The 25,643-nt window shown below is 40.7% G+C and overlaps 1 protein-coding gene across 4 annotated transcripts in view; it reads left to right on the top strand.

The window, feature by feature from the left end:
• LOC128442542 (potassium voltage-gated channel subfamily KQT member 2) overlaps positions 1-24,222 on the top strand; it is a 40,063-nt gene extending 15,841 nt beyond the window's left edge. The window contains exons 2-18 of one of the 4 annotated variants that reach the window (XM_053425041.1): positions 7,258-7,348; positions 7,433-7,559; positions 7,682-7,857; positions 9,357-9,482; positions 9,571-9,681; positions 11,592-11,687; positions 11,780-11,874; positions 12,491-12,550; positions 13,988-14,017; positions 14,748-14,801; positions 15,619-15,822; positions 17,386-17,435; positions 17,700-17,717; positions 18,520-18,625; positions 20,017-20,148; positions 21,541-21,634; positions 21,832-24,222. In XM_053425041.1, coding sequence (XP_053281016.1) covers positions 7,258-7,348; positions 7,433-7,559; positions 7,682-7,857; positions 9,357-9,482; positions 9,571-9,681; positions 11,592-11,687; positions 11,780-11,874; positions 12,491-12,550; positions 13,988-14,017; positions 14,748-14,801; positions 15,619-15,822; positions 17,386-17,435; positions 17,700-17,717; positions 18,520-18,625; positions 20,017-20,148; positions 21,541-21,634; positions 21,832-22,689 — 2,428 coding nt within the window. In that variant the 3' untranslated portion in view covers positions 22,690-24,222. Of the gene's footprint in view, positions 1-7,257; positions 7,349-7,432; positions 7,560-7,681; positions 7,858-9,356; positions 9,483-9,570; positions 9,682-11,591; positions 11,688-11,779; positions 11,875-12,490; positions 12,551-13,987; positions 14,018-14,747; positions 14,802-15,618; positions 15,825-17,385; positions 17,436-17,699; positions 17,718-18,519; positions 18,626-20,016; positions 20,149-20,713; positions 20,783-21,540; positions 21,635-21,831 lie in introns of all 4 variants that reach the window. The other 3 variants (XM_053425039.1, XM_053425042.1, XM_053425040.1) reach the window with 3 other exon arrangements.
• Positions 24,223-25,643: the final 1,421 nt, after the last annotated feature.

Genomic DNA, 25,643 nt, shown 5'->3' on the forward strand with positions numbered 1-25,643 from the left:
AGCTTCTAGGTAGCTATTCAAGGTGTATCCGAGGTTTGCAAAAATGAAGTGAGGTGCTATGGCAAATATTGTATCTATAATGAGTGTAGGGGGAGCGGGGGGGTTGAGATGTGTGTGTGTGTGGGGGCGGGGGGGGGGGGGCAAGGCCATGTAGTGAGACTCCCTATATGGGCGTGGTTAGAAAATTACGTACTTATAGGTCGTAATCCAATTGGACGCTCTCAAGCATATCGTTTCTGACAAAGAGGAACCACTCACCTCACCGCGTGAGTTGTTTTTTCCAGAGTTTTGGGGTTGGGAGACATGCCAGATACCCAAATGAACATATAGAAGCACTAAAAAAGTGGAATTTTCATACCATGTCCCCTTTAAGTAAGGTAACGAAGTATTTGGACTTCGTTAGTTGACACCTCTGGTTACTGAAAGCGTTACGACAAGACTGCTAGATATAAAATGTGTCTACTTACATACTCTACCATTACTGAACCTCAATTAATTTGTCATTGCTGCTCTCTCTATCAGCCATTTTTCTTATACAAACTGTTTCTTCTAATCAATGTTGTAAATATGTGATAGATAGTTAATAAGAAGTATTTCCATCTAGATTAGTTAATCTCCACTTGATAGTAGTTGTAGCCTGATTGAGAGAGGACATCTGCTGATCGATTAGTAATACCCGCAGAGGCTGGATAGGGGAGCTCTGGTTATATATATAACTTACATATACTTTTTTGTACTTAACATAACCATAGCATATCTTGTGTCTTTTCACAAAATTTCATGAAGCTACAAATGACTCATTAACTAAATAAATAAACATAACAGAATATCATTTAAAAAAATGAATGAAAAACTTTCTATGAAAAGCTAATTTACCTCTAATTATCATTATTTAGTTTATTTTTACCATCCGGGTTTAATGCAGTGATGAGCTCTATATTATTAATTATATGTAAATTTAAAGATATGTGGAAAATTGTTACAGTGCATTCTTGGTTGATTTTATTTCTTTATTTCATTTGTGAATTAATGGCAGAGTATGTTTATTTTGCACGTAGAATAGACCTGATGTAAAGATCAGTATCTCTCAGTAATGGCTGCTGCAGGCGCCCCTTTGGCTCAGAGGGAAAACAACGACAGCCGCTGGAGCAGAAGGATCACTCGAGCATTTATTCAGGGAACATAAGTGCCCCTGAAAGTCATCGTAACCCTCAAACATCCCCCAAGGGGCCCAGAGACGACTCAGCAGTGGTGGCTCAGGGGTGTCGCAGGCACTGTTTGCTTTCTGAAGATCTGTTCTTCCTCGTTTGCTCTCCTCTGAATTCATCACCGTCTAATTATAGGCAGTGTTGTGCTGAACGGGCAAATCAATGTTTCTATCTCTGCAGCTCAGAGGGAAACACACAACTCTGCTTGCAACAACAGCAGCCGCCTCCTCAAGTGACGTTGAATATGATGTCGCCTGGACCTCTGGTAAACACTGGGTGTGTTTCAAACCAGAGGTGGAAAAACGTGAGATGGAGGACAACAGCAGAAGAGCTCTGTGGTCAGGTGTGTGTGCTGTGGGATCTGTGGCATCAGAATACTAAGATTGAACTGATATTGAATCAGAAACAATGGAAAAGATGTTGAGTTACTTAATCACTGAGTTACTCTGATTGCAGGATTATACTTGGAACGCTGAAATAAAGCAAAATTTGCAACATTGGTTGAGATGATTCAGATGATTTGAATGAAAAGATCGTAATAATTAGATCAGTAAATATTAATATTGTGTGGAATACATTCCTCGGCTGTTTCTCAATTCAGAGTCTGCATCCTTCAGGGAAGCAGTCAACCGAACCCATGAAGACCACTTCCTCTGTAGCCTGAGGAGACTGAGAAGGCCGAACTGAAATGAGACCTTTCCGTTATTGCCATCCCCAGCCTGTCCTGCTCTTATTGCTGTTGCCTGGCAAAAGAGCTGAACATTTTACACAGCAAGAAAGTTGTAATGGCCACCTTTTCTTCTTACACGTTTACAGTGTACCGTAAGGTGTTTGGTTGCAGTTTGTGATACATTAAGTTCTGGATGTCTCGTCACTTGCCGGCACCATTACCTCTTTGAAAGGATAAGTTGGGCCGGGAGGGATCCACCCGGTTGGAGCAATGGTTTATCGGTGGTAAAGGAGCACATTTGTCAGCCACATTTGAAGGAACCTTAGAAATGGGACAATGTGGAACAAGGACTGAGATCTATAGACTCTACTCTGTGAATCCACATGTTGTTACAATTGTCACCTATTTTTTTGGCCAATTTTTTTATCATTGATTTATTTTCATTATTTTCTTTGTATAGTGGCTAACCCTTACCCTAATTTCTCCTTTCTGTTTTTGCAACTAACTGCTATTTAGTATGTAGTGCGGTGTGTACAGATCAGGACTGTACTGGAAATGTAACTGTACTGGCTTGATTGACAATGGTAATTACCTTTAGGGATACCCATTCCTTACATATTGTATATCGTATTGTATTGTTGCTGGTCCTATTTGGTTTACAGATACAGATATGTATGGTATCTATATTGTCATCTCACTTTCTTTAAGCATAGATGAGACAAATGGGAGGACTGTCAAACTCAGGTATAATATTTGAATGCTTGAAAAGCTCATTGCCGTCTCTGCCCTGTCTCGACCTCATGTTTATTTGACGACGTCTCCCATCCAGACTTTCTAATAACACCCTAGGTTCTGAGTGTGTCTGCAGACAGCGCGGTGTGGAGAGGTATGAACAGATCTCTGGAAGCTGGGCTCTGCTGATGTAAAGTGGAGGATAAGTGAGTAGCTGCACAAGCTGATTGTTTGGCTGCTTCAGGAAGCAGCTTCTGTCCCCATCCTTCATCAGCATTCTTCATCCTTCTTCATTAGTAGCTACTGATGAGCCTGGCAAGGTCGAGTCAGGAGAGTGATGATCAATAAGACTTGTGGTCAGCGAGCTTCTTTGTCCACGTTTGTTTTAGTCTTTATGTGTCAAAGAAATAAAAGAGATCTGCTGATTTAAGAACAGGAATGAGCCATTTTTGTTATAACATGGAGCTTAGCTTAGCATTAAGACTGTTATCAGATGGAAACAGGTAGCCTGGCTCCATCCAAATCAGCGTCCATCACCTTTCACCGAATAACTCACACGCTATGATATCCAAGCAATTAAACAAACTAAATATAACGGGAATATCTGTGTTGTGTATTTATGGGCTGCTTGGTGAGTCGATGTTCTGGAGTCTGTGCTGAATGTCTGACAACCTCCTTGTGACAGGATCAGGAAGTCCCCAATGTCAGGATCAGGAAGTCCCCAATGTTTCCAGTGTGCAAAAAAACAGTTGTTCTCCAGATGGTGAAATGACGATGTGACAAGTCAAAGTGCTGCAAACAACAAGATGTTAAGTCAGTCTTTTTACTGACTGGCGTTGAAATGCCTCGTGGCTTCAAGTGCAGTGGAAAAGACACAATAAATGTTTTTCCTGTTGTTTTTCTGGACTTGACATAAACAGGAACACAAGTGGGTATGATTTTATGGTTCTCAAATGGGGGCCTGTGGACCCTCGGGGTCAGTGTGATACGCTGTGTTAAAATGATCTGCATATATGGGCATTCTGTGTCGACATGGTGGGAATATATTAATAAGGGTGTAATATCTTATATATTTTCACAAATCTTATAGACATTTATCCTGTGTTGTTTGTTCACATAACTAAGTAGAAGTGTAAAAAATAGGCTTCGTCAGTTTATTCCATACATGAGGGGGTGCCTTTAATTTGTTGTACTTCTTTCCAGTGGACAATTTAAAGAACAAGTCATTGACAGCATTGCAGGGTGACTTGATGGAAGTGATGATAAGGGGATCAAATGCTACAGAGAGGAGGGAAAATAATTCCTGACATATACAGACCACCTGTTAAATTTCTTGATGTAAAATAAAATAAAACTAAACCTAACTTAAGAATAATATACTTTGTTGATTTAAATGGACAAAATATACAGTGGTTGTATTTCCAACATGATGCCTTTCAACATACTGGCAAGCTGCAGACTCCTAGTGCCTGAAGAGCTCCCTTTTACCAAGCAAGCCCCTCGACTGCTGCAGCTATTAATGATGCATGACACGCCCAAAACACATATCATAGTCGTGGGAGGGAATGACCTGAGTCTAACCCATAAATGTGGAAAATGCAGAAGTGCTGCAGCCACAGCCGGGCCATGAGTTTATGCCTCTGGTGAAGAATTATATAGCATGTAATAAAGGGAAAAGCTTGTCCATTGGCTTTTTTTTCTTTTGGGCCATTGCTACAAACCATTGATCTCTGCTGCTTTGTCTCTGACTGGCTGGCGGCCAGTGGCCACTGCCAAGAGTTTAACGTGATCACTGTGGAGCTGCAGCAGCAGAAAAGGGGAAATCAGGTGAGAAGCTGATGAAAGTTTGCCACGGATCTTGCCAACAATTTCTCCAACTACTTAAACAAACTCATAATAAAAAAAGTCACCTATGGATGCAGAAGGCATGAGCCGACCCCGCTCTATGTCTGCTGTGTCTTTGTCAATATGTCAGTGGCACCACAGCTTCAGTTTTCCTCTGGAACACCATATTTCAGCTGTTTATATGTTAATAAACTTGATTGGTAATAAGCAGGTAACTAGACACAGCATTCTTATTCACGGACAATCCCCTGACCACCATCAACTCTATAGAAGCTCATTTACATAAATAAATTGCTCTATAAAACATAAATAAAGCAAAACATAAATGTTACTGCCTGGAAATGAAACAAGTGAACTTTCCTGTTGAAAAGAAAACCACTTAGTTTGTCCCAAGAGTACAGAAACCAGATAATACTGGGCGCTGTGCTCTAAACCCTTATTCTGCATAGAATTAACTATTAAACCATGTTTTAACTTGCAACATGAGAGGAAGAAACCAATTTATGGTTGTGTGTTTACTTTAAAACTAGTACAGTGTCTGCTCTGGACCTGCCTGTTTGGAATGTTCTCTTCTCCTGTCCTGTGTTAATAATCCAGTTCTGCTTCTGATTTATTCTTTGTCATTAGTGAGTCGTATCCTAGAGACACTTTTTTGCCTGTAATTAATAACACAAATATTTATAAACTATGGTCTATGGTGCAGAGTGAAGTAGAGCAATTTTTGTTTTTATCCTACCTGGTTTATCCTCAATGAAGATTTTATAACCAATCATTTTGATCAAATGAAAGAAGACATGTTCAGCTCGGTCTGCAGACTGTCAAGACACGCTGCCCCATCTCCACTGTCTGCTACAGAGCGCTGGTCTCAGGTTTTTTCAAATTTTTAATACTCAACATATTGCAAGTCCAACTCATAGCAAAGCCGTCACTGCCCTTCTCATGATCACAGAGAATACACCTGCCGAGTGAGAGTGGTTCGAAACACATCTTTTGCAAACAAAGACACAGTTAGATAGACAGACAGACAGACAGACAGACAGACAGACAGACAGACAGATAGACAGACAGACAGACAGACAGACAGACAGACAGACAGAAAGACAGATAGACAGATAGACAGACAGACAGACAGACAGACAGACAGACAGACAGACAGACAGACAGATGTGGAATTAGTTTGTAGAGTGATGCTCTAGCTTTAAAATGTACCTGATAACAAGAAGATACTGGAGGTTTCTACCGTGTCTCTGCTGAGATTGATCCTGTGTCTAAATCCTGCATTGTCCCAGTGTTGGGTTTCACTCTCCATTAGCTCTGCTCTGGATTGCCTCCAGAAGATCTTTTCTAAATGTGTTATCCCCCAGCCAATAATAGGTTCCCCTGATGCTGTCCTGTGATGTGAGGTGTCTCTGCACATAGAAAAAAAACTAATACAATAAACACCCTTGAGGAACGAAGGTGCACGGCGTGCCTTGAACAGTAAGGAGGAGGTTCAAAAGTATTTCTTGTGAAGAGCTACTGACTGATCATGCCTGTCGCTGTCTGTCTGTCTGTGTAATGTATTGTTGCACACTGGCAGGTTGATGACAATGTCACATTCCTCTATACTCTAGTCTACACTGTGCTGCTGTTGATGCAGTTCAGGTTGTTTCTACTAATGAAGGCTCCACCCGAGGTATCTGCAGTTGTAATTACTCATTCAGTTTTTCTGTGAACCCACTCACACTGAAACTGCTGCAGTGTTAACTGTGTGCAGAGGTTTATCCAGAGGAAGGTTGTTTCTGAAAAGCAAGATTTTAATGTGTCAGGAGTGTGTATTATATTGTTTGTGGGAGGATGTGGTTTTGGTCAGAGAAGAACCCATTACATTATAATGCAGATCTGAATCAGGGGATGGGAAATCTTTTTTTTCACGTTCTTCAGTATGGTGAGCGGTTTGGGCATGGGGGTGGCTAGGAGCTGAGGGCTGTTAGCTGATCGATCCTCATGTTTAAAAGGCAGCAGCAGAGCTGTCAGAGTGTGACACATGGGAAAGACATGAGAGACACACACAGAGGACGCAGACAGAGACAGGGCTGAGCCCTGCAAAGAAACCTGAAAAGGTTTGGCCGTCTCTTGAGTTTGATATATGTTTCCTCACGTGTGTTAAAAGAATAAAAGTATGCTGAAAAGCAACTGGTTTGTCTGTGGTTGTTGTGGTGAGACCCCGGTGGCATCGATTTATGCCACAGGGTGCTGTTCAAGGTTTTCACTGATTATCAGAGAATTATTTATGGATCTTGATGATATAGATTTTTGTGACTATGTGCAAATAGGTGCAGATCCAAATAAAGATCTGAAATGAAATGTGATTTCATAGTAGGCCTTGATGAAGTTGTGTGTTCTGGTTACCATTCTAGTCAACTTACTCATTCTAAAGTATACATATTTCCACTAATGAAGGCACCACCCAGGGTCTGCAGCTGTGATTCAGTTCTTCAAACTGACTTCACCCGGAGCTGTTGTAATTGTTACCAGACGTCTGGTATTGTTTCAGATGAACATTATTTCTGAAAAATACAATTACATATTTACATATCATTTGACCAGGAACAATCAAAAACAGTTATGTTGCTTTCATGTAACATTCGTGGAATAAATATGTCTTAATATGTTTGCTGACATCAGATGTTGTATAGACTGTGGTTCTACAGTTTGGGGTTACACACTATGTCGCTGGAAATACTTCCTATCTAATACAGGATCATTATCAAGACAAGGCATTGACTTGTTTTATATTTTCATTCCTGTCATGTCTTCCAGCTTCCTGCTGGTCTTCTCCTGTCTCATCCTCTCCGTCTTTGCCACAATCAAAGAGTTCAAAAACAGCTCAGAGAGTGCCTTGTACATACTGGTGGGTGTCTTTTAAAAATTATTCTATAACTATGATATACTGTCCACAACAAGGTTAATGCCACCGTCTTCCTCCGGTCCACAGGAAATTGTGACCATCGTGGTGTTTGGTGTGGAGTACATTGTGAGGATATGGGCTGCCGGCTGCTGCTGTCGATACAGAGGATGGAGTGGGAGGCTGAAATTTGCCAGAAAGCCTTTCTGTGTCATAGGTGAGAAAATACCGCCACTTATTGTACACAGTAAATGTAGTTTTGATATGATCAGTGGTAAACTACTCTCTTGCTTCCACTGCTTCAGGGAATCTGACTGTTTGCTGCTTCTCTCTCTGCAGACATCATGGTGCTGATCGCCTCAGTGTCGGTTCTGGCAGCTGGATCGCAGGGCAATGTTTTTGCCACCTCAGCCATCAGGAGCTTGAGGTTCCTGCAGATCCTACGCATGCTGCGTATGGATCGACGAGGAGGCACCTGGAAGCTGCTTGGATCTGTCGTCTACGCCCACAGCAAGGTGATCATGACATCGTTTCCTTTTTGTCTGTAGAGGTTCTCTAGGAGTAGACCGCTCCACCAACCATAACTCCTGTGTATTCAGATTTACTGTAGCATTAAAGAGTTTGAACCAGTTTACTGGCTTATGTGGTTGGAAACAGATCTGGTCAACACAATTCTATAAAACCCTGGATTACATTCCAAGGAAATGTTTCGGATTACTTGGCACCATTCTTTTTTATTGATTATTGACAAATCATAAGGTATCTGTGCATCTTAAAACTGAGGGTATGGGTGTGATTGGAAAACTAAACAAATGTTGAGGTTTAATATAAGATACATTTATTGATCCCAAACACATGCACAATCACACGACATGCAGAGTAGGGAAATTTGTCTTCTGCTTTTGTCCCATCTGGTGAACATCACAGGACACACAGAGCAGTGGGCCGCCATGCACAGCACCCGGGGAGCAGGGTGCCTTGCTCAGGGGCAATTAGACAGTTGGGGTAGGGAGAGTGCTCTTTGGACTTTGGAACAGATCCGGGTGTTGTCCTGGCAGGTATGTTGTATTGTCACCGCGAGGAATCGAACCAGCGACTTTCCAGTCTGAAGTCCGTAACTTTCTGCCCATAGACCAATTCTTCTGCCACTAGTCCACCATATATATATATATTACATAATGTGCTGCACAAATGATGAGCCACCATGGCAGTGGTAACTGCAAAACTATCTGGAACGTGTAAATATGTAAAAATAAGAAAAAAAATTAGGAGAAAAGTATGATTATAAAAAAAAAGAAAAGAAGACAAATACAATAACAAGATGCATTAAACCAAAGTCAACCTTTTCTTACTTCCCTTTTACGTTTTTGTTTTAAAATCAGAAATCCTCCGTGATGAGACCAAAGGGCTCTTTGTACTCCTTTGTAATGTCCGCACGCTCTCTCTCCGGTCGACCGAGACAAACAACCCAGCACTTTGATCACTGAAGCTTCTTTAGCCGGTTCCCCTGGAATCATACCATCACTCAAATGTTACAAGATACATTCACATACATGAAGTCCTGGTACAAATAGAGTGTAACAGGTTTCACACACGTTTTGTATTCATCTCTATAGGTGAAACTGAATTTGTTTATGTTAAAGACTTAAAGTTAAAATGAAAAGATCACTTCAGACATGGTTTCTAAAATAAAATATTCAGCCATTTATTTTCCACTGTGTGGAAACACTTTATCTCTCAGCTTTATTCTAATAAGCTCTAAAATAGACTTGTTAGCTTTCACAAATAAGCTGTGGACAGTGTGTGTGTCTGTGTGTGTGTGTGTGTGTGTAATGCTGCGGGAAACAAAAAGACATTTATGAAATACTTGGTTTGCCACAGAAGGCGTCTGACTTACAGTACATATCCAATATTATTGCACAATTGCATCTTTGACCAATTCACAGAGGTGACTGTGAGAAGCTGCAGAGGTCACTTTATTATCTCATGCTGGTTGTATTGGTTTTGTGTGCAGGAGCTCATCACGGCGTGGTACATCGGCTTCCTGTGTCTGATCCTGGCCTCGTTCCTCGTCTACTCAGTGGAGAAGGAGTTAAATAATGAGTTTGAGACGTATGCTGATGCTCTCTGGTGGGGACTGGTAAGATTCAAACGAAAAAATATCATTCTGTGATTTTAATCATTTCATCTCCAGTTTTCCCCATCACCTTATTTTGTCTTGTCACCAGATCACTCTCACCACCATAGGTTATGGTGATAAGGTTCCCAGGACCTGGTACGGACGCCTGCTGGCCGCTACCTTCAGCATGATCGGGGTGGCCTTCTTCGCCCTTCCTGCTGTAAGAATGAGGGCTCATCAGCAGCTCTATAAACCCAGTCTATACATTGATAGAGGAGTATGCTAGAGAAGTAGAAGAGCCTCAGTTGTGTGGATTTGTTTTTTGTCCGTCATGGTGCTCATAAGTGCAGCCTCCCAGCTCTATCCCTCCATCGGAAAATACTGTGTCCAGTTGGTACTTGATAGAAGCAAATGCACGGCTATTAAAGCTAACCAAAAAGATTAAGTCTTTATTGTTGATATCTAATCAATATTTTTATGTTAACAATGGTTTAAAATGGACGTCCTGGAAGATGTAATGCTAAGAGCACATACCACATGAGTGCTCTGAGCAGCAGGTCCTTGGTTCCATGGCAAAGCATTACTATTTAATGTATCTCACTCCTTGACTCTCCCCATTTCCTTTCACTATAAGTTTCTCGAAATAAATAATAAAATAAGAATATAAAATTGATAAAATATATACATGAGGACCAAATATCTATATTGTGTTGCTTATAGTGATGGACAAATGACTCAATCAACCTTTTTTTTAAACTCCGGAATACATTGAGCTAGAGAACTAATTTACCATACAGCAGAGTACAGAAAATAAACAAAACATCCGGAGAAAACACAAACAAGAAACTGTCAAATTTGCCAAATAGATAAATTAATTATGGAACATCAAATTGAATTTCAAACAAATGAATCAACAACAAAAGTTGAATGTAAATCTTGATACAAGATTTTTCTGTATATTATTCTATAATGTTGGGCATGATGAGAAAAACTGGAATTACCGAGCTCAGTGAAAATAGTCTGGACCTGCAGTGTCATCCAGTCATTTAAGTGTGTGAGGAGAGCCCTCATTATAAGACAGTAGTGAGGTGATGTAAGAGGGTGGAAGACCAATAAGGGCCCTATAGATAAAACCCAGTGTTTTTCTCACCATTGAACCTATAACTCACGACAATGAGTATTGTAGTTGAATCTTAAAAGCAAAGTGAAAAACTCTCTGCTCTATGAAGCATTATATCAACTTTCAGATTATTGTTTCGGTTGTTCATCTCAGTTTCAGTTCAGTCCCACAGCTCTGATCCCTCTGACACAGAAAGCACAGTGAGCTGAGAGGCAGCGTTCCGATGTGCAGCCCTTTTCTTTAAAGGTCGACCAGGAGTTGGAGCTTCCTGAAACAATCAAACAAAGGGCAGGAACATTCAAACAGTCCACAGCACATTTGGTCACAAAATAGATTTGCAGTTTTTCTTCAACTTTATCAAAGCAGGACAAGCAGCGGTGGAACTGATAACAATCAGGACTCGGTTGCATCTAATTGCCTCATTGAGCAGCATCCAGGATCCTGGATGTGGATCACCACCGCATCCGCTATATCTCCAAAGACAATAATATACAATATACACTGGAAAATGATTTGCACAGCCTTATACAGTTTAGTTTATAAGCCATCTAATACATATTTTGTCTTTTATGATGCTACTCTAGTTACTTAGTAAATAGAGCACTCTAAATGAATCATACATCTGTCCACCGTGGTGCTTGGACTGTTGCCACCTTACATTCAGAAAGCTCTCAGCTTATGATGTGGTAGCTCCAGTCAGTGATGTGTTTGTCAGCAGTAAGCTGGGAATAAGCAGCTCAGACCCGTTCAGTCTAACTGGACCATGTTTTGCCCAATCAGCACTCAGATAACAGGAAACACTCATTATGTTCACTACGTAGACTTGTAATAGTTTTGCTGGAACTCAGCATGCTCTAACTTGTCTGTCACTTGGAGGCTCTGCAGACATGTGAACATCTGTGATACTTGTTTCACTCGGCTGTTGGAGGAGACAACTTGCTTTTGTTGCAATTCCAACCTCTGGCCAGCAGGGGTCAATCAAGGTCACTGATAACTTCTCCTCTGTTCAGGGCATCCTGGGCTCTGGCTTTGCCCTCAAAGTCCAGGAGCAGCACAGGCAAAAACATTTTCAGAAGAGACGCAGCCCTGCAGCGGGCCTCATCCAGGTTCACACGTCTACCAAACACTGCACCATAACATCAGCATGGAGAGATTTATCAAACCGATCATCTCCTTACATCTCTCTCTCTCCTTCCAGGCTGCTTGGAGGTTTTATGCTACCAACCTGTCCCGCACAGATCTGTTTTGCACATGGGACTTTTATGAGGAGACTGTAGCTATTCCAATGTACAGGTAAGAGAAAGAAACTGGCCGAATAATGTTGTTTGTGCAAAATGCTGTGCATTATTCAGCTAACAAATACAACTGTTTTGCCATAAGTTTCTAAATACTGGGAAAGCCAGTGGACGACTGCAACTATAGAAAGTCCTTGTTGAATCAGATAAAAGACCCTGTGATGTGGATAAACACACTCCGGTGCTGTGGCTTTTTATCTTTTTGCTTTAATGAGGGTAATACTCCAGTGGGGGAGGCTGGGATTTGGCAGTGACACCAAAAACCTCTGAAATGCTGTTCAAACGACAAACACTGCCAGTGGCTACTTTGTAAATTAACCACTTATTTTGCCATCCAGCTGAATGAATCAGCAGATATCGTCAAGCTTGACTTTCACAGTGCAGATTTCTGCCTTTCAAGTGTCTGGAAGAAGAAAACGATAGCTGCTTGTCTGCTCTGTTTGGAGGGGACTTTCTTTCCAGTCGTAATTTGAGTTGAAAAGGTGATGAGCGGAGAGAACAGAGAACTGCCAAACTAAATGGAATTAGCTTTAAAGTGCCCGACAGCGTGTAACCTTTGAACGCTGAACAGTTCTGTTGACAGAAGGACAAAATGCTTTTTTGTCTTTTCTCAGACTCATTCCACCCCTGAATCAACTGGACCTGCTGAGGAACCTGAAGGGCAAGTCATTCAGGTATAAACATGATGGGCAGTGATGTAGCCAATGATGATGATAAAGATATCAGGATGTTAATAATAATGATTTAACGGTCAACCAATAATCTTGAAATAAATACTAATTTGATCAAGAAAATAATTTACCATCCATGTAAAAGCTGCATAGATCAATATTATTTTATTAACAAGGCTGACCTAACTGTAAAACGGAAGAGGTCAGATAAGATAGGAAACCCAGAGAGAGCTATTACTCAACAGCAGGCAGCCAATCAAAACATGGAATGTAATGGAAAATGAAATTGAAAATGTAACAAGGCTGAAGATTCAATTTAATATCTCAGGAAATGGTGGTGACCAAGACCACTGAAAGAAAATCAAATTGGGCCAAATTTGTCATGTTGCCAGAAATCTGACTCCAATTCACGTCATAGCTAATTGCTGCTCGAGAGCTTTTTAAATGGCTACAATGGATTAATTTATTTTAAAAGAGTCCCTGGTCACAGCCGACATCTGATTGGCCCTGAAGTGCCCCTGTCCTGTCAGTAGTCTTTTTTTTTTTCAACTCACTTCGTATTCACTAATAATATGAACAAGACGACATGAAAATGTATCGACAATTTTTTATTTTAAAGCTTTTTTGAAGTACACAATGTCATTTCAAAATATATTCAATGATGTGTGGCATTGCTCAAAGAGCTCACAGTAAATAAGGAATGATCAAATGTGCACCTTACTGAATCAAGAATTGTGCATGGATATATATGTATATATATACATGTATGTGTATGTCTATATATATATATATATATATATATATATATATACACTTTACCTTGTAAGTTGTGGCCCCTTTATGCCCTGTGATTTAGAAAAATTCAAGATCCGTCACTGGAGCTACATGTTTCTGTGTAGACTATATAGAGACAAATATAGAGTTAAAAGAGAGCAACTGTTTGACTAACATTTAAAAGGTGCTTAACAATATAAAATGAATGCTTGTATCGCTAATAGTGTCATCTGTATACTGTTCAGTGTATTATGTTCACATCTTGTTTACACTGCCTCCAAGTGGCCAAAACATGGGTAGATACAGGCTTAAACCAAGAACCTTTCGACTTACACGTGTTATTGTGTCTTGAGTTACTTAATAGTCCTCCCGGTTTTTTCTCCTGCTTGAAAATGATTAAACTTTATTGTATATTTCGTATTCACAAGTCACAGTTTTCCTCAAAGGGCTAAACAATCTGTTCAAGGTGCCACATCTTCTGCCCTCGACTCTGACTAGAGTGAGGAACAACTACTACTACCACAAAAAAACTTCCTACAGGCAAAACGAAGAAACCTCAGGAAAACGAAATGTTCAACCCTCAAAACAGAGCAGTGTTGATGATAACATAGTATCATACACGAATGACTTGCATTGTGTAACCGTGTGCTTCTCTTCTCCTCACAGGAAAGATTCTCAGGCCGAAACCTCCCCAAGGTCTGTGATCTGATTGGTTGATATCTTCCTTCACCTCTGTTTGGCTTCTCTTCAAATCCGCTCTTAGCTGCTGCTAAGAACCGCACTCTTCTTGGGGGAGTGTACTCATGTTGGAGGAATGTGTGTTATACCATACCTGTGTGTTTGTGTGTGTGTGTGTGTATTTGCGCGCATTTGTTTGTGTGTGTTGCGGGACACACTGTCAGTCCTGATGTGTGTCACACATGGTCGTGGCTGTGTGTTAAGTGCCTCCTTCAAGAACAGTCATGCTGCATTTGCTCACATGGTGCTCCAAGATCAGCTCACTCTGGCCTCGCTCCCGACCGGCAGCTTTATGAAATATTCACCACTAAGCTGTTCTCCGGAACTCTATAGCTTTCAGCATCACCGCAGGATAAATGGTTTTGAACACTGAAAGAGCCTCGCTTTACTTTTATCACTCTGTTTTTGACAAAAGAAACAAGTGTAAATATTGTAAATGTAGTAACACTTCATCGTGACTTAGCCCTTGTAAGCCGTTTGCATGTTTTGTGTCTAAGTATGACAAATTCTAAATTCAGTCCAAGCACAAAAGACACATTCAGTTCTACATGTTATGGTTGACAAAGAGGTTGCTACAGTACAATAAAGTGTTACTGGCATCACAGTATGGCACACACTGCTGTTTTTGTGACTGTATCCACTGCTATTTTATCTTTTCTTGTGTCTCCTCTACTGCCCACCACTCCAGTTATGAAAATGCACACAAAGACAGACTTTGCGGGTGCTGTCCGAGAACCATTAGGTATAGTTGCTGCACAGATACTAACAGCTGCACTGCAAGTCTGTGTGTCTCCTTCCATCCCTACCTCTGTTCCCCTTCTTCTTTAAACAGAAGTACAGTAAAGGTAGAGGAATCGCACAAGACGATTTGACTAGATTACAGTTCATTGGTTAGTGCAGCTCAGCCCTTAATGTATACATGAAAAGCTGTAAGCTTATTATAAAATAGCTTTTCTGCCCGCACCTTTTTCCATTTACTCTAATAATATGCAGATGTACATCTTTGTTTACCTTCCTGTCACAGTTGATTTATGATTTATATTTAGTGTACAGTTGATTTGCTTGCTGCCTTCGTTTGCCTGATCAGCCCGTACAAACTTTCTGTTCAGTGGGCAACTTGCATAACGCTGAGTACCTAACAATATGTTTCCTTTTGACTGACCGTATGTCAGACGGGGCGTGAACAGTATGATGGTGAATTATTTTGCATGACTTGTGTTCACATTTTTTTGCACAGAGTGAGACCACAGCTCTTTCGTGCAGGGTCCCTCAGCTTCCCATGCATGCTTGCTTTTAGCTTCCTGCTGCTTGCCTGACCCACTGAATGCTCCACTATGTTCGTATGTGGACATGGCGCCTTCTGCTGTAGGACATTGCCCATTTTGCGTTTCTGCTGAGGTAAGAATTATCCACACAACAGTGCTGAATCATACAAATTTTTTAAATACACTTAAAGCCACAAAGTAGTAGGATAAAGACATTTAGTCTATTTTAGTTATTTATATTGTTGAAACTATAAAGAAAGAAATATGTAACATTTCTTCTCCTGTGTTGTGTAGTCGGAAGGCCAGCTTGAAGGACAAGGTGTTTCCCAGTCCGTCCAAGGGATCCATGGCCAAGGGAAAGGGCCAGTCTGAAGGGGCAGAGGAGGGGGCTGAGGGAAGTCCAAGCAAGGTCTCCAAGACCTGGAGCTTCACTGAGAAGAACCGAGGGCCCATGCACAGCCTCAGGAGCCGGGGCAGCGCTTCACGCCAAAACTCAGAGGGTGAGGGAACCCTACACTCGTCTGACGTCTGACCAGTAACATCTGACCAGATAAGGGGGGCAGAGAAGGGTGGTGTCAAATGTAAACCTTCAAGGACAGCTCTGGAATAACAAATAGTATCACTTATACGGCAACATAAATTACTATAATTTAAAACATAGTCTGTTTATAAAGATGGACTTACATGACAGCTCTCCAAAAGTGAAGCCATATCATTTTGATCACAGCCTGGTGGCTGGATGAAATATAGGTCATAAACCCTGCCTCCTCCATGTAAGTCAATGGGAAAGTACACATTAAATATATGTTTAGGTCATCACATAGTTGATTTAAGGTAGTTCTTATCACATTGTTGTATGTTGAGTTTATTTTTATCATAAATTTGGCCATGATTAGTTCTATGATGGTGTAGAAAAAGGTTGAAATTATGATTGACAGCTAAGATTGGTCCAGGTCATGTTTCAGTTGGACCTGGATACCGTGGCTCCACACCAGAATAACTACTGCATAGACCCTGGCTCCAAAAGACATAAAAAGCACAAGATGGTGGCACCCATAACCATAATATTTTGGCTTGATATATGTACAACAGGAGGAAGGGGAGATGCTTCATCCATCATTAAATACAGTCTATGATATCATTGTACTGAAGTGGAATTTAAGATATCTGTATGGTAATTATGAAGCTATAGGTTAGCTTAGTTTAGCACATTTTAGCATAGAGATTGGAAGCAGTTTCTATGCAAATAAAAGCCAGATGGAACCAGTGGTTGGTTATGTTATCTTAACATAACATGGAGATTATATACATGAAGTAACAACAGGCATGTCCCTGTTCAAAGTAGAACACATTTTATACACCAACAAGCACCTGCAAATACAAGATGAATGTAATATCCAGCTTCATATTTAGCATTCGGTGTTGAGAGTGGTATCTAATTCTCAGGAAGAACAAAAATATGCAATTTCTTTTAGGAAAATCAACGTTTAGAATTACACTTCAAGATGGTGAATACATAAAAAGATACATATTTGTATTTTCCTGTGGATGATTATAAAAAAATCTTAGTTTACACGACTAATGTAAATTGTTGACTGTGGATCTTTCCACATTTATGAACTTGTGGAATAATGTACACTAGAGCTCTGTGTAACTGTGTGAGCTCAAAACTCATCATGTGTGTATTTTTAGAAGGAGGGTGTTGATGGCATTTAATGAATTGCAAACAGGCACTTTAAGATGCAGCAACTATGCATCGTTTGTCATGCAGGTAAAGCTGCTGTGTAGTTTGCCTGCATTTGTTTGCATGTATTTGAACATATGATGATATGGGGACATTTTGCAGCCGACATTTCAACATAATTCTGGGGAGAGAGATGGCTGTTGGTTTGGACGTCGGCGTCCATCTATCATTCATTGCCAGACAGCCCAACTACATCCATACGTCACCCAGGCCACTGTGTCACAAATATATTTATCTCTTTCACTGTTAATTTGCCTTTTTGTTCAACATTTTTTACCTATAGTCATTAGTTTTCTTCTTCCGCTTCATGGCATATTCTTGCTGATTGAAATGCAGGACGAAGTCTTTGGACTGAAGCGTTCTCCAGGTTAGACAAGTCACCTCGACATGTCTTCAGTTAAGACTGTATACTCTGTAATAAAATAGGTGTGTAGTTTATCATACACAGTCATACATTCAGTGGATAGTGTAAATGCAAGAGAAGAGAGACTAGCCTTTTCAAACATGAACTAGAAACCATTCATTGGACACCAACAGTTCCCATGTTTGGAATGGATTTGTCAGCCATTGTCATCCTGCTAGAATCCATAACAAATCTTTCCCCATGTCTCTCCTCTCTCTTTTTCTGCAGCAATTGAAGGTTTAATAAGTAAGACATTGGGTTGATGTTTTGTTGGTCGGCTACTATGCGAAAATAATCAAACGACAAGTCAGTTTCACCAGTCTGAGATACCTGCATGCTAAAATCTGCTGATATTTGTTCACTTGACATGAACCCTTTTTAGTTGGATTTTGTCTTATATGGGTTTTCCTCCATCATCACTTAAGGATCTAAACCCGACGTGTCGCTGAGAGCAAGCATGTGATGATTTAAGTGTTCCTCACAAGTTTAAGAGCGATTATACATATTTACTTACAGTGGTGGTACTTTAGAAGCTAAACCGGGTTCAAGTCAAGTGATGCCAAGATGATCTCAAATTATCCAAGTGACAAAAATGGCCAATATCCTTGCTTTAGTTTGCATGAAGAGACCTCACTTTCCCTACCAGATTCTCATCTAATATCTGATCAACAGTGATTAAGCCTTGACACCTTTGCCTGAATGCACTATGCTCCAAAATCCATAGATTAGCCTTCTGGCTAAGCTAAAAATGCTAGCGATTATGCTAATCTACGCTGTCATTGGTGGTGGGAAGAGAGTACTTGTCATTAAAGGTTTTAACAAAGCTTTATTCCATCAGCACTATCCTTCAATTCTGCATCCGGTCTTTTTTCTGTTGTTCCACAAAGCTCGCTCACTACGCTCACAAACCGGCTCACTGGCTTGAAACCAACCACTATTGAATTTGACACCTTGAAAGTGACTGCTCTGCTTTGCTTCAGTTGTCTACGCTGGCCGCGTGGAAGTCAGTGAAATACTCTTTAAGCGTGTCCTTGTCTTTGCTCTGTAGAGGCGAGCCTCCCAGGAGAGGAAATGGCTGACGACAAGAGCTGCGACTGTGACTTTGCCACCCAGGAATTACCTCCAGGGTTGAAGGTTACAATACGGGCAATCTGGTAAGCGTTTACTCCATTGTGCACATTTTGTAGCTTCTCTTAACTTTGTGGTCACTGTTGCAGGGTTTTGGTGATCTTGAGTCTACTTTCTTAGTTGGGCCACATTTCAAATCTGTGATGTCCACTAATCTTTGTTCTTATGAATACATTACTAAGATACTTCAGATGGGGAAACATGAGCATCATATCATAGAAATAAACTTCTGGGTTATTTCTTAATAGGTTGTTTAGATAATAAGGTTTCTTGTGATCTATTAAATTTAAATGTGGTTTCATAAGGAGACTGTTGGGCCTTGGTGTAGTGATATTCAAAAAAAAATCTTTGTAACAAGCAAAAAATATGATAATAAATTATGACCACATAATGATCATCATTTAGTTTATAAAATATCGAGGGAATTTCACCAAGACATGTAACAATGCTGTAAGAACTGAATCAAACACCACACATACACGAGTACTCGTTTTTTACTTGCAAGGGAAGTCCTTGCAAGGGAAGTCCGCACTCCGCACCTCTGAATAGGTCGCAGCCAACTTCAACGGAACTTCCCTAACACAGTGTATTTATTCACATAGCTCAGTATTACAACACATCGTGGGTGGGGTATTATAATTTCTTGATAACTCCTTCTCTTCGGGGTGTTGCTTTATCTGGAAATACCCCATTCTACACATAATGGAAAAATAACCTTTATGGTTTCATAACCATAACAGACAGTTCCTTAAAAATCAACTTTAGGCAAGGCACAGCAGTGGTTAGTCAGGTTAACTCTTGTGTAAGAATGTCGCCTACAGCTTAGAAGCTTACTTCAACATTTTCCAGACAGCACTGAATAACAACTCCTACACCAGGTCATATTCAGTTCATGCAGGTCATATTCAGTTCATGATAACTTATATACAATTATTCCAACAATAATAAACTATACGTTTAAACGTAAAAAGTTCATTAATGTCTTGGAAGACAGTGGTTCGATAACATACAATATATACTCATGAGCTTGTCCCTGGAGACAACTACATGTCATGGGAGAACTTGAAGTGCTAATTGAGTGCTCATCCCTCAACTAAGGCTAACGGCATCTTGCAATTTTATAGAAAGTGAAATTCCTGGATCCACGACTTGATCAAATCTCCAGCTCGCTGCTCCATCCTGCTAACAGACATACAAAACAAGGGCAGGATGCTGGAAAGTTTGAGAAAAATAAATATTGATTTGTAAAGATAGAAAAATAACAATCATAAAGAATAAAGAATAAGATAATATAGTTTATAATAAGTTATCATTTGACAAGGAATTACAAGGAAGTGTCAAATTATTGTACTGATCCTATTTGAGGTGTCACACACTGGTGTAAATCAAACAACACAATGTGTGTGTCTCTCCTCAGCATCATGAAGTTCCTGGTGTCAAAGAGGAGGTTTAAAGAGAGTCTGCGGCCTTATGATGTCATGGATGTGATCGAGCAGTACTCTGCAGGTCACCTGGACATGCTCTGTCGCATTAAGAACCTACAGTCCAGGCAAGTGCAATTTAATTCTACAGTGTGTTTTAGCATATTCAAAGTTAGTTTATTTAAAAGGTATTATTAGAGTGATTACCTATCGTTTGTTCAATAACTAGTATTGTTGCACTCTACAGCATAGTACTAATGATGTGTGATGTTTGTGGTGTCACTGGATACACATGTTGTGACACTGTCGCTGCTTCATTTGCTCAGCCACATGTGTTGTATTCAGAACTCAGTTTTATATCTCTAGTCTTTATCTCCAGAATTATGATTTACTCTGATGGCCTCTCTGATTCCTTTTGAGATATACAGCGTTGATGTATGATTCCGATTGTTTTCTATATCAGTTTTCCCTCCCCACAAATCAGTTTCTCCCATCTTGATCCCTTAAAGGTGGAACATGTCGGATAAATATATTCCAACCGTCAAATACATACATACACCTTCCATCCACAGTCAGATTCACTGTATGTCTTGGGTATGTGGAATATATCGGGACTCGTTCTCCACAGCTGATGTGATTCCCACGTTGCTTCATTTTGCATTGCACTCATATCGTCTCTGTGTGCCTTGCCAGGATAGATATGATTGTTGGCCCCCCTGCCCCTTCAACACCACGCCATAAGAAGTCCACTGAAGGTCCTAGGTTAGGTTAATAGACTGCACCTTTAGAATTACCATTTGACCAGCATTATGTTACTTGTACCAGGGACACAATATCGAAGCAGCTACATGCTTCCTTATTATATTCTGATTGATGGCACCCCTTTTGAGTTCAAGCCGAGTGACCTCTCTCATTGAGCCGGAGTAAAACGAGATGCATGAAATCCCTTTTGAAGATCTAATCACCTGTAGGACTGTTTTATGTGCAACATTTTCATGATGTTGTGTTGTTATATAAGCTCTTAGGTAACATTATATCAGCTGTTTACTAAGAAAAGGTAAAAAATGTGAGACTTTCTCAGTGAGTGTTAATGAGCCATATGGCCTGACTCAACAGGGGTTTGACAGTGCTAGATGCTTGATCTCATACTGTAGAGACATATAGCGAGAGCTCCCCCTGGTAGGATGCAATGGAAATGAAGCATGAAGCATGCCAAGTGATGCATTTTGACCTGAGACAAAATGATCCCTCTATTCACCTTTTTGTTTCAGTTAAAAACGGCCTCACCTCATTATGCATGCATCCACATCCTCCACCTGAAATCCTTACTTACATTTACTGTTCATTCATACAAAACACATGTTATTGTATCTTGACGAATATCATCCGCATAAATTCTTTCTTTGCCTATATTCCATTTGAAAGTGATTTTCATAATGGCATCATGCATTTCTTCACTAAAAATGTTAAACCTTTGTAGCAGACTGATAATCGCTGATGTTACCTTTCTTAAATGCTAGAGTTGACATGATAGTTGGCAAAGGTCCTAAAGCTGATGGAGACGCTGCAGAGGACCAGAGCATGAATGGACGTCTGGTCAAAGTGGAGAAACAGGTAGGAATGTTTCACCCAGGTCTGTAAAAATGTGTACGATCTGTTTCTCTGCTCTAATTATTCATTGACTGTGTCAGAATAAAAATAACACAACTACTTGCATAATTTCTCCAAGATTCTAAATTAAACCGACACTGTCAAGGTCTCTGGTGAAGGAACTACATTTATTCATCGTGTGTTTTCTTTTTTTCCTGCAGATGACGGGTATGGACAGGAAACTTGATTTCCTGGTCAACGTGTATGTGCAGCACATGGGCATCCCTCGTTCTGAAACAGACGCCTTTTTCAACTCCAAAGAGCCGTATCCAGCTCCGCCTTACCACAGCCCAGAGAAGAGCAAGTTGGAGAAAGAGGGAACAGAGGAGGTGAAGGAAGAAAAGGAGGTGAAAACCTGCTCCCCTGCAGATTTCCCATGCTCTGATGGGTCCTCTGAAAAGAAAGATCCTCTACTGGGTCAGTCTGTGGCCAGGTCGGTGGGTACTCCCTCTGGCAGCATCAGCCGCCCCTCTACCTCTTGGCAGCACCAAATGCAGCACCCCCTCAGCCAGCCTGCCTGGAACAGCAGCGTAGCCAACACGCCTTCACCGGTCGGTGAAGGCGGCGAGCGCTCGCCCAACCCGTTCCGCCTTCCGCCTCCTCCTGCTCTGGTCCACGACCGCTCGTCATCTGGCCCGGGTGGCAACAGCAGAGAGAGCAGCTCCAAGAACAGGAGGCGCCACAGGAGGCAGAGGTGTCAGCAGGATGCGATCGCCGTGGAGAGCGACACGTCTCTCTCCATCCCATCCGTTGACCACGAGGAGCTGGAGCGCTCCTTCAGCGGCTTCAGCATCTCCCAGGCCAAGGAGGACTTCTTTGGGCCTCCTTTCTTCACAGGCTCAGGAGGGGGAGCGGGAGCAGGGACTGAAGCCGGACCTGGAAATTCACTCTGTGCCAGAGTCAGACCCTTCATAGCAGAGGGGGAATCAGACACAGACTCAGACCTGTATGCCCCCTCACCTCTGTCCTTCACTGGAGAGGTCTCATGTGTGGAGAGGGGGTGGCCAGGACTGAAGTAGATTCATGGCGAACGAGATCAGTGCTTCAGTGGCCAACAGGAGACCTGTCCCCAGACCCTACAGCCAAATGACTGATGTCTGATGTACCTACAGACTATCAAAGGTTTATTGAATGGATGTGATTAGCTCTTTATTACAGAAGATGGGAAAATATGTTCTTATAAACATATAGGGTGGTCCTTTATCACATTTTTTGTTTGTGATGTTACACTTGACAAGAAATGCTAAATTACACATGCATTGCCTTCTACTGAGTTTTGATCTGTCTGTGATGACAGATACGTGTGTGTGTGATGTGTGATGAGGATTTGATTTCGCACTGAACTTGACTTTGATTTGAAATGAGTACCTCCCTTTGCTTTTTTTAGTGGCGAGTGCACTTCTTCTGTTAAACCATGTTAAATAACTTTTAAACCACAGTGGCAGTTAGTAAAGCAACGATTGTTAGTCTTATCATGTGGTTAGCGTAGTGTCTTGAAAGCTTCTATACCTTTGAATGACTTGAGGTGTTATGATGATGCCAAAATCGTAGCTATGATAATCAATTAGATTCCTGCAGAGTAAAAAAAAAAAAAAAAGAGTGCTTGCTTTTCAGCATCATTAATTCCGCCTGGTGTTTAATAAAATAGTAAAGAGAAACTCCCCTCAAAGTATTGCAGATACTTCCCCCCATCAGTAAACCAGAGGGTGTCCTGCATGGCATGTTAAACGGTTGATTTAAGGACAGTGGTTAAAGGCGGGCTTCCAAACCAAACGGTAGCAAAAAGTCAGCACAACAACCCACTGAGTGTTGCCCTTCTGTACAGAGCAGTGGATACACATTACAATGTGCATGCATGACTGGTTTCAAGCTACAGTGTGTTGAGTTTTAGGGAGCTTTGCTGGAATTTCACTCCGGTGAGAGCCAGCCTGAGCTCGCTACTTTCATGGCTCTTCTTTTCTTGGCAAATACGTGAATTCATGGATTATGTATGCAGGGGCAGATGCTTATTAGCACAGTCTATATGTGTTGACATTAACATGTGTGTTTTATGTTGTTATTACACAACAATTAGTGCTGATGTTGGACTGAGTAAACCATAAGGGAGATTTATTCTGTGATGCATATGTCAATCATTTAGATTCCTTGTAGATACGTTTGTTCTGCACTAAATGAGAAAACGCAATAAAAATCGAGCGAGGCAATCGAGAACCGTCCTTTAACAACATCAACATGGCCTTATTTTTCATGACAAAATCCTTTGTTTTATAAGTACAATAAATCAGTTATTTCATTATTATTAACATTTTGTGTAGTATTCCAGGTGTTATAGGTTTGACTATGTCCTCAGAACAGATGCTGGAGGTTGAAGTACATTTGACTACAGATGATGCCACCACGAGTCATAGAAAATCTACTTTAGCATTGTTAAATTAACTCTAGAATATGGATGTGATAGCAGAAGAAGGATTTCAGTTAGTGGATTCTGTTCACACACAATCTATAGGTTTTCTGAAAAGAATAAACAAACCTGCGGACATTTGTTCCCCCTCCTTTCACTCTTACATGAAACAGTGGTTTTAGTTCAGCACCCTCATGTAACTGCACTTTCTTTCTCTTCAATAATAAAACTTTGTACATCATTGAAAAGCATGTCATTGATCTTCTGTTGTTTCAAACCCTCCTTGTCAGTGAAGCGTCGAAGTTTATCAGGAATGTGGTAGGAATGTGGTGTAATGATGGCCACGTTTCACTAGATGGCAGCCAAGAGCTTATTTGAGTGGGTGCTTGATAAAACCATAGATCGTGGGCGGGTGATCAGATTTATAGACACCTCAGGGTTCACATTTTCCTTCAAAAAGAACGTTATAAATTTTGACCAGAACAATATAATATGTTTGTATGTTACTAAGATAGATTTGAAAAACAATTGTTTGTGTTTATAATTGATATCTGACTGCATTTCAAGACACAAAATAAACACATGGAGCAAAATTCAAAGGTTTTACCAAATTTTCTTTACCACTGTAACTGGAATGGTTTTTCAAGCAGGTGAATAATCCTCCAGCAGAACATTTGTCACTGTGACCCTGTAATGGATTACTGTCTCTTTGGATAAACCCTCAGAGAATCATAGTCAATAATCATAGTTCACATACTCACCTATAATCTGATTCATAGAAATCTGAAACCACAAGTAATGATTGATACAACTTGATAATATTTATTTGAATGAATGGAACCTAAAGGTGGCCCAATGAGCTTGTGAGCTTATACGACTTTAAGGAGATCGATATAACTGATCAACAAAGCATTAGTAATCAATTATTTTACCACAAATAAAACCTTCAATGGCAACTTACAAACCCTTTTTAAGGTGTGATTCGTCACAACCAGTTAAAGCTCTCAACAATATTTGGGAACCTGGCTGAGAGGATTTATTTCCATTCATCCACAAAAGCATTAGTGAGTGACAACCAGTGATAATGGACAATGAGACCTGGTTCACCACCTGCACGGATGTTGGATGTGTTCAGAGCTCTGTGCAGGCTTAAAAGCTCCTCCATACCAAACTGGGAAGCGATTCTCTTTTCCAGAAAGAGCCAGACCAAAACTGTAAATCTACAATAATGGTGTATGTTGCGCCCCCAAAAGAGACCCCAGACCGAAGTTACACAACCGCGTATGGCCTGTCCACATACACTTGTCCATGTACATTGTAAATGACTTCCTCTCTCAGTGTGTGTGTACGTCAGCAGGGTGTTGATTTTTTCTTCATTGCTGTGGCTTGACGGATTTTATTTAACAATCTATTTAACAGCCATTGGTGATTGTTAATGAAAATGAAAATGTGAACAAAGCAGCCAAGGAGCGTTTCCGTTCCTCGCGATCAACATCAGGTCATCCAATTTGTTAAGTGTGGTGAGGTCAGGATTTGAGTTGAAAGGGTGATACAAATAGGAATTGATTGGCT

The sequence above is a fragment of the Pleuronectes platessa genome, chromosome 6 (genome assembly GCF_947347685.1).
Source record: "Pleuronectes platessa chromosome 6, fPlePla1.1, whole genome shotgun sequence".
Taxonomy (NCBI): Eukaryota; Metazoa; Chordata; class Actinopteri; order Pleuronectiformes; family Pleuronectidae; genus Pleuronectes; species Pleuronectes platessa.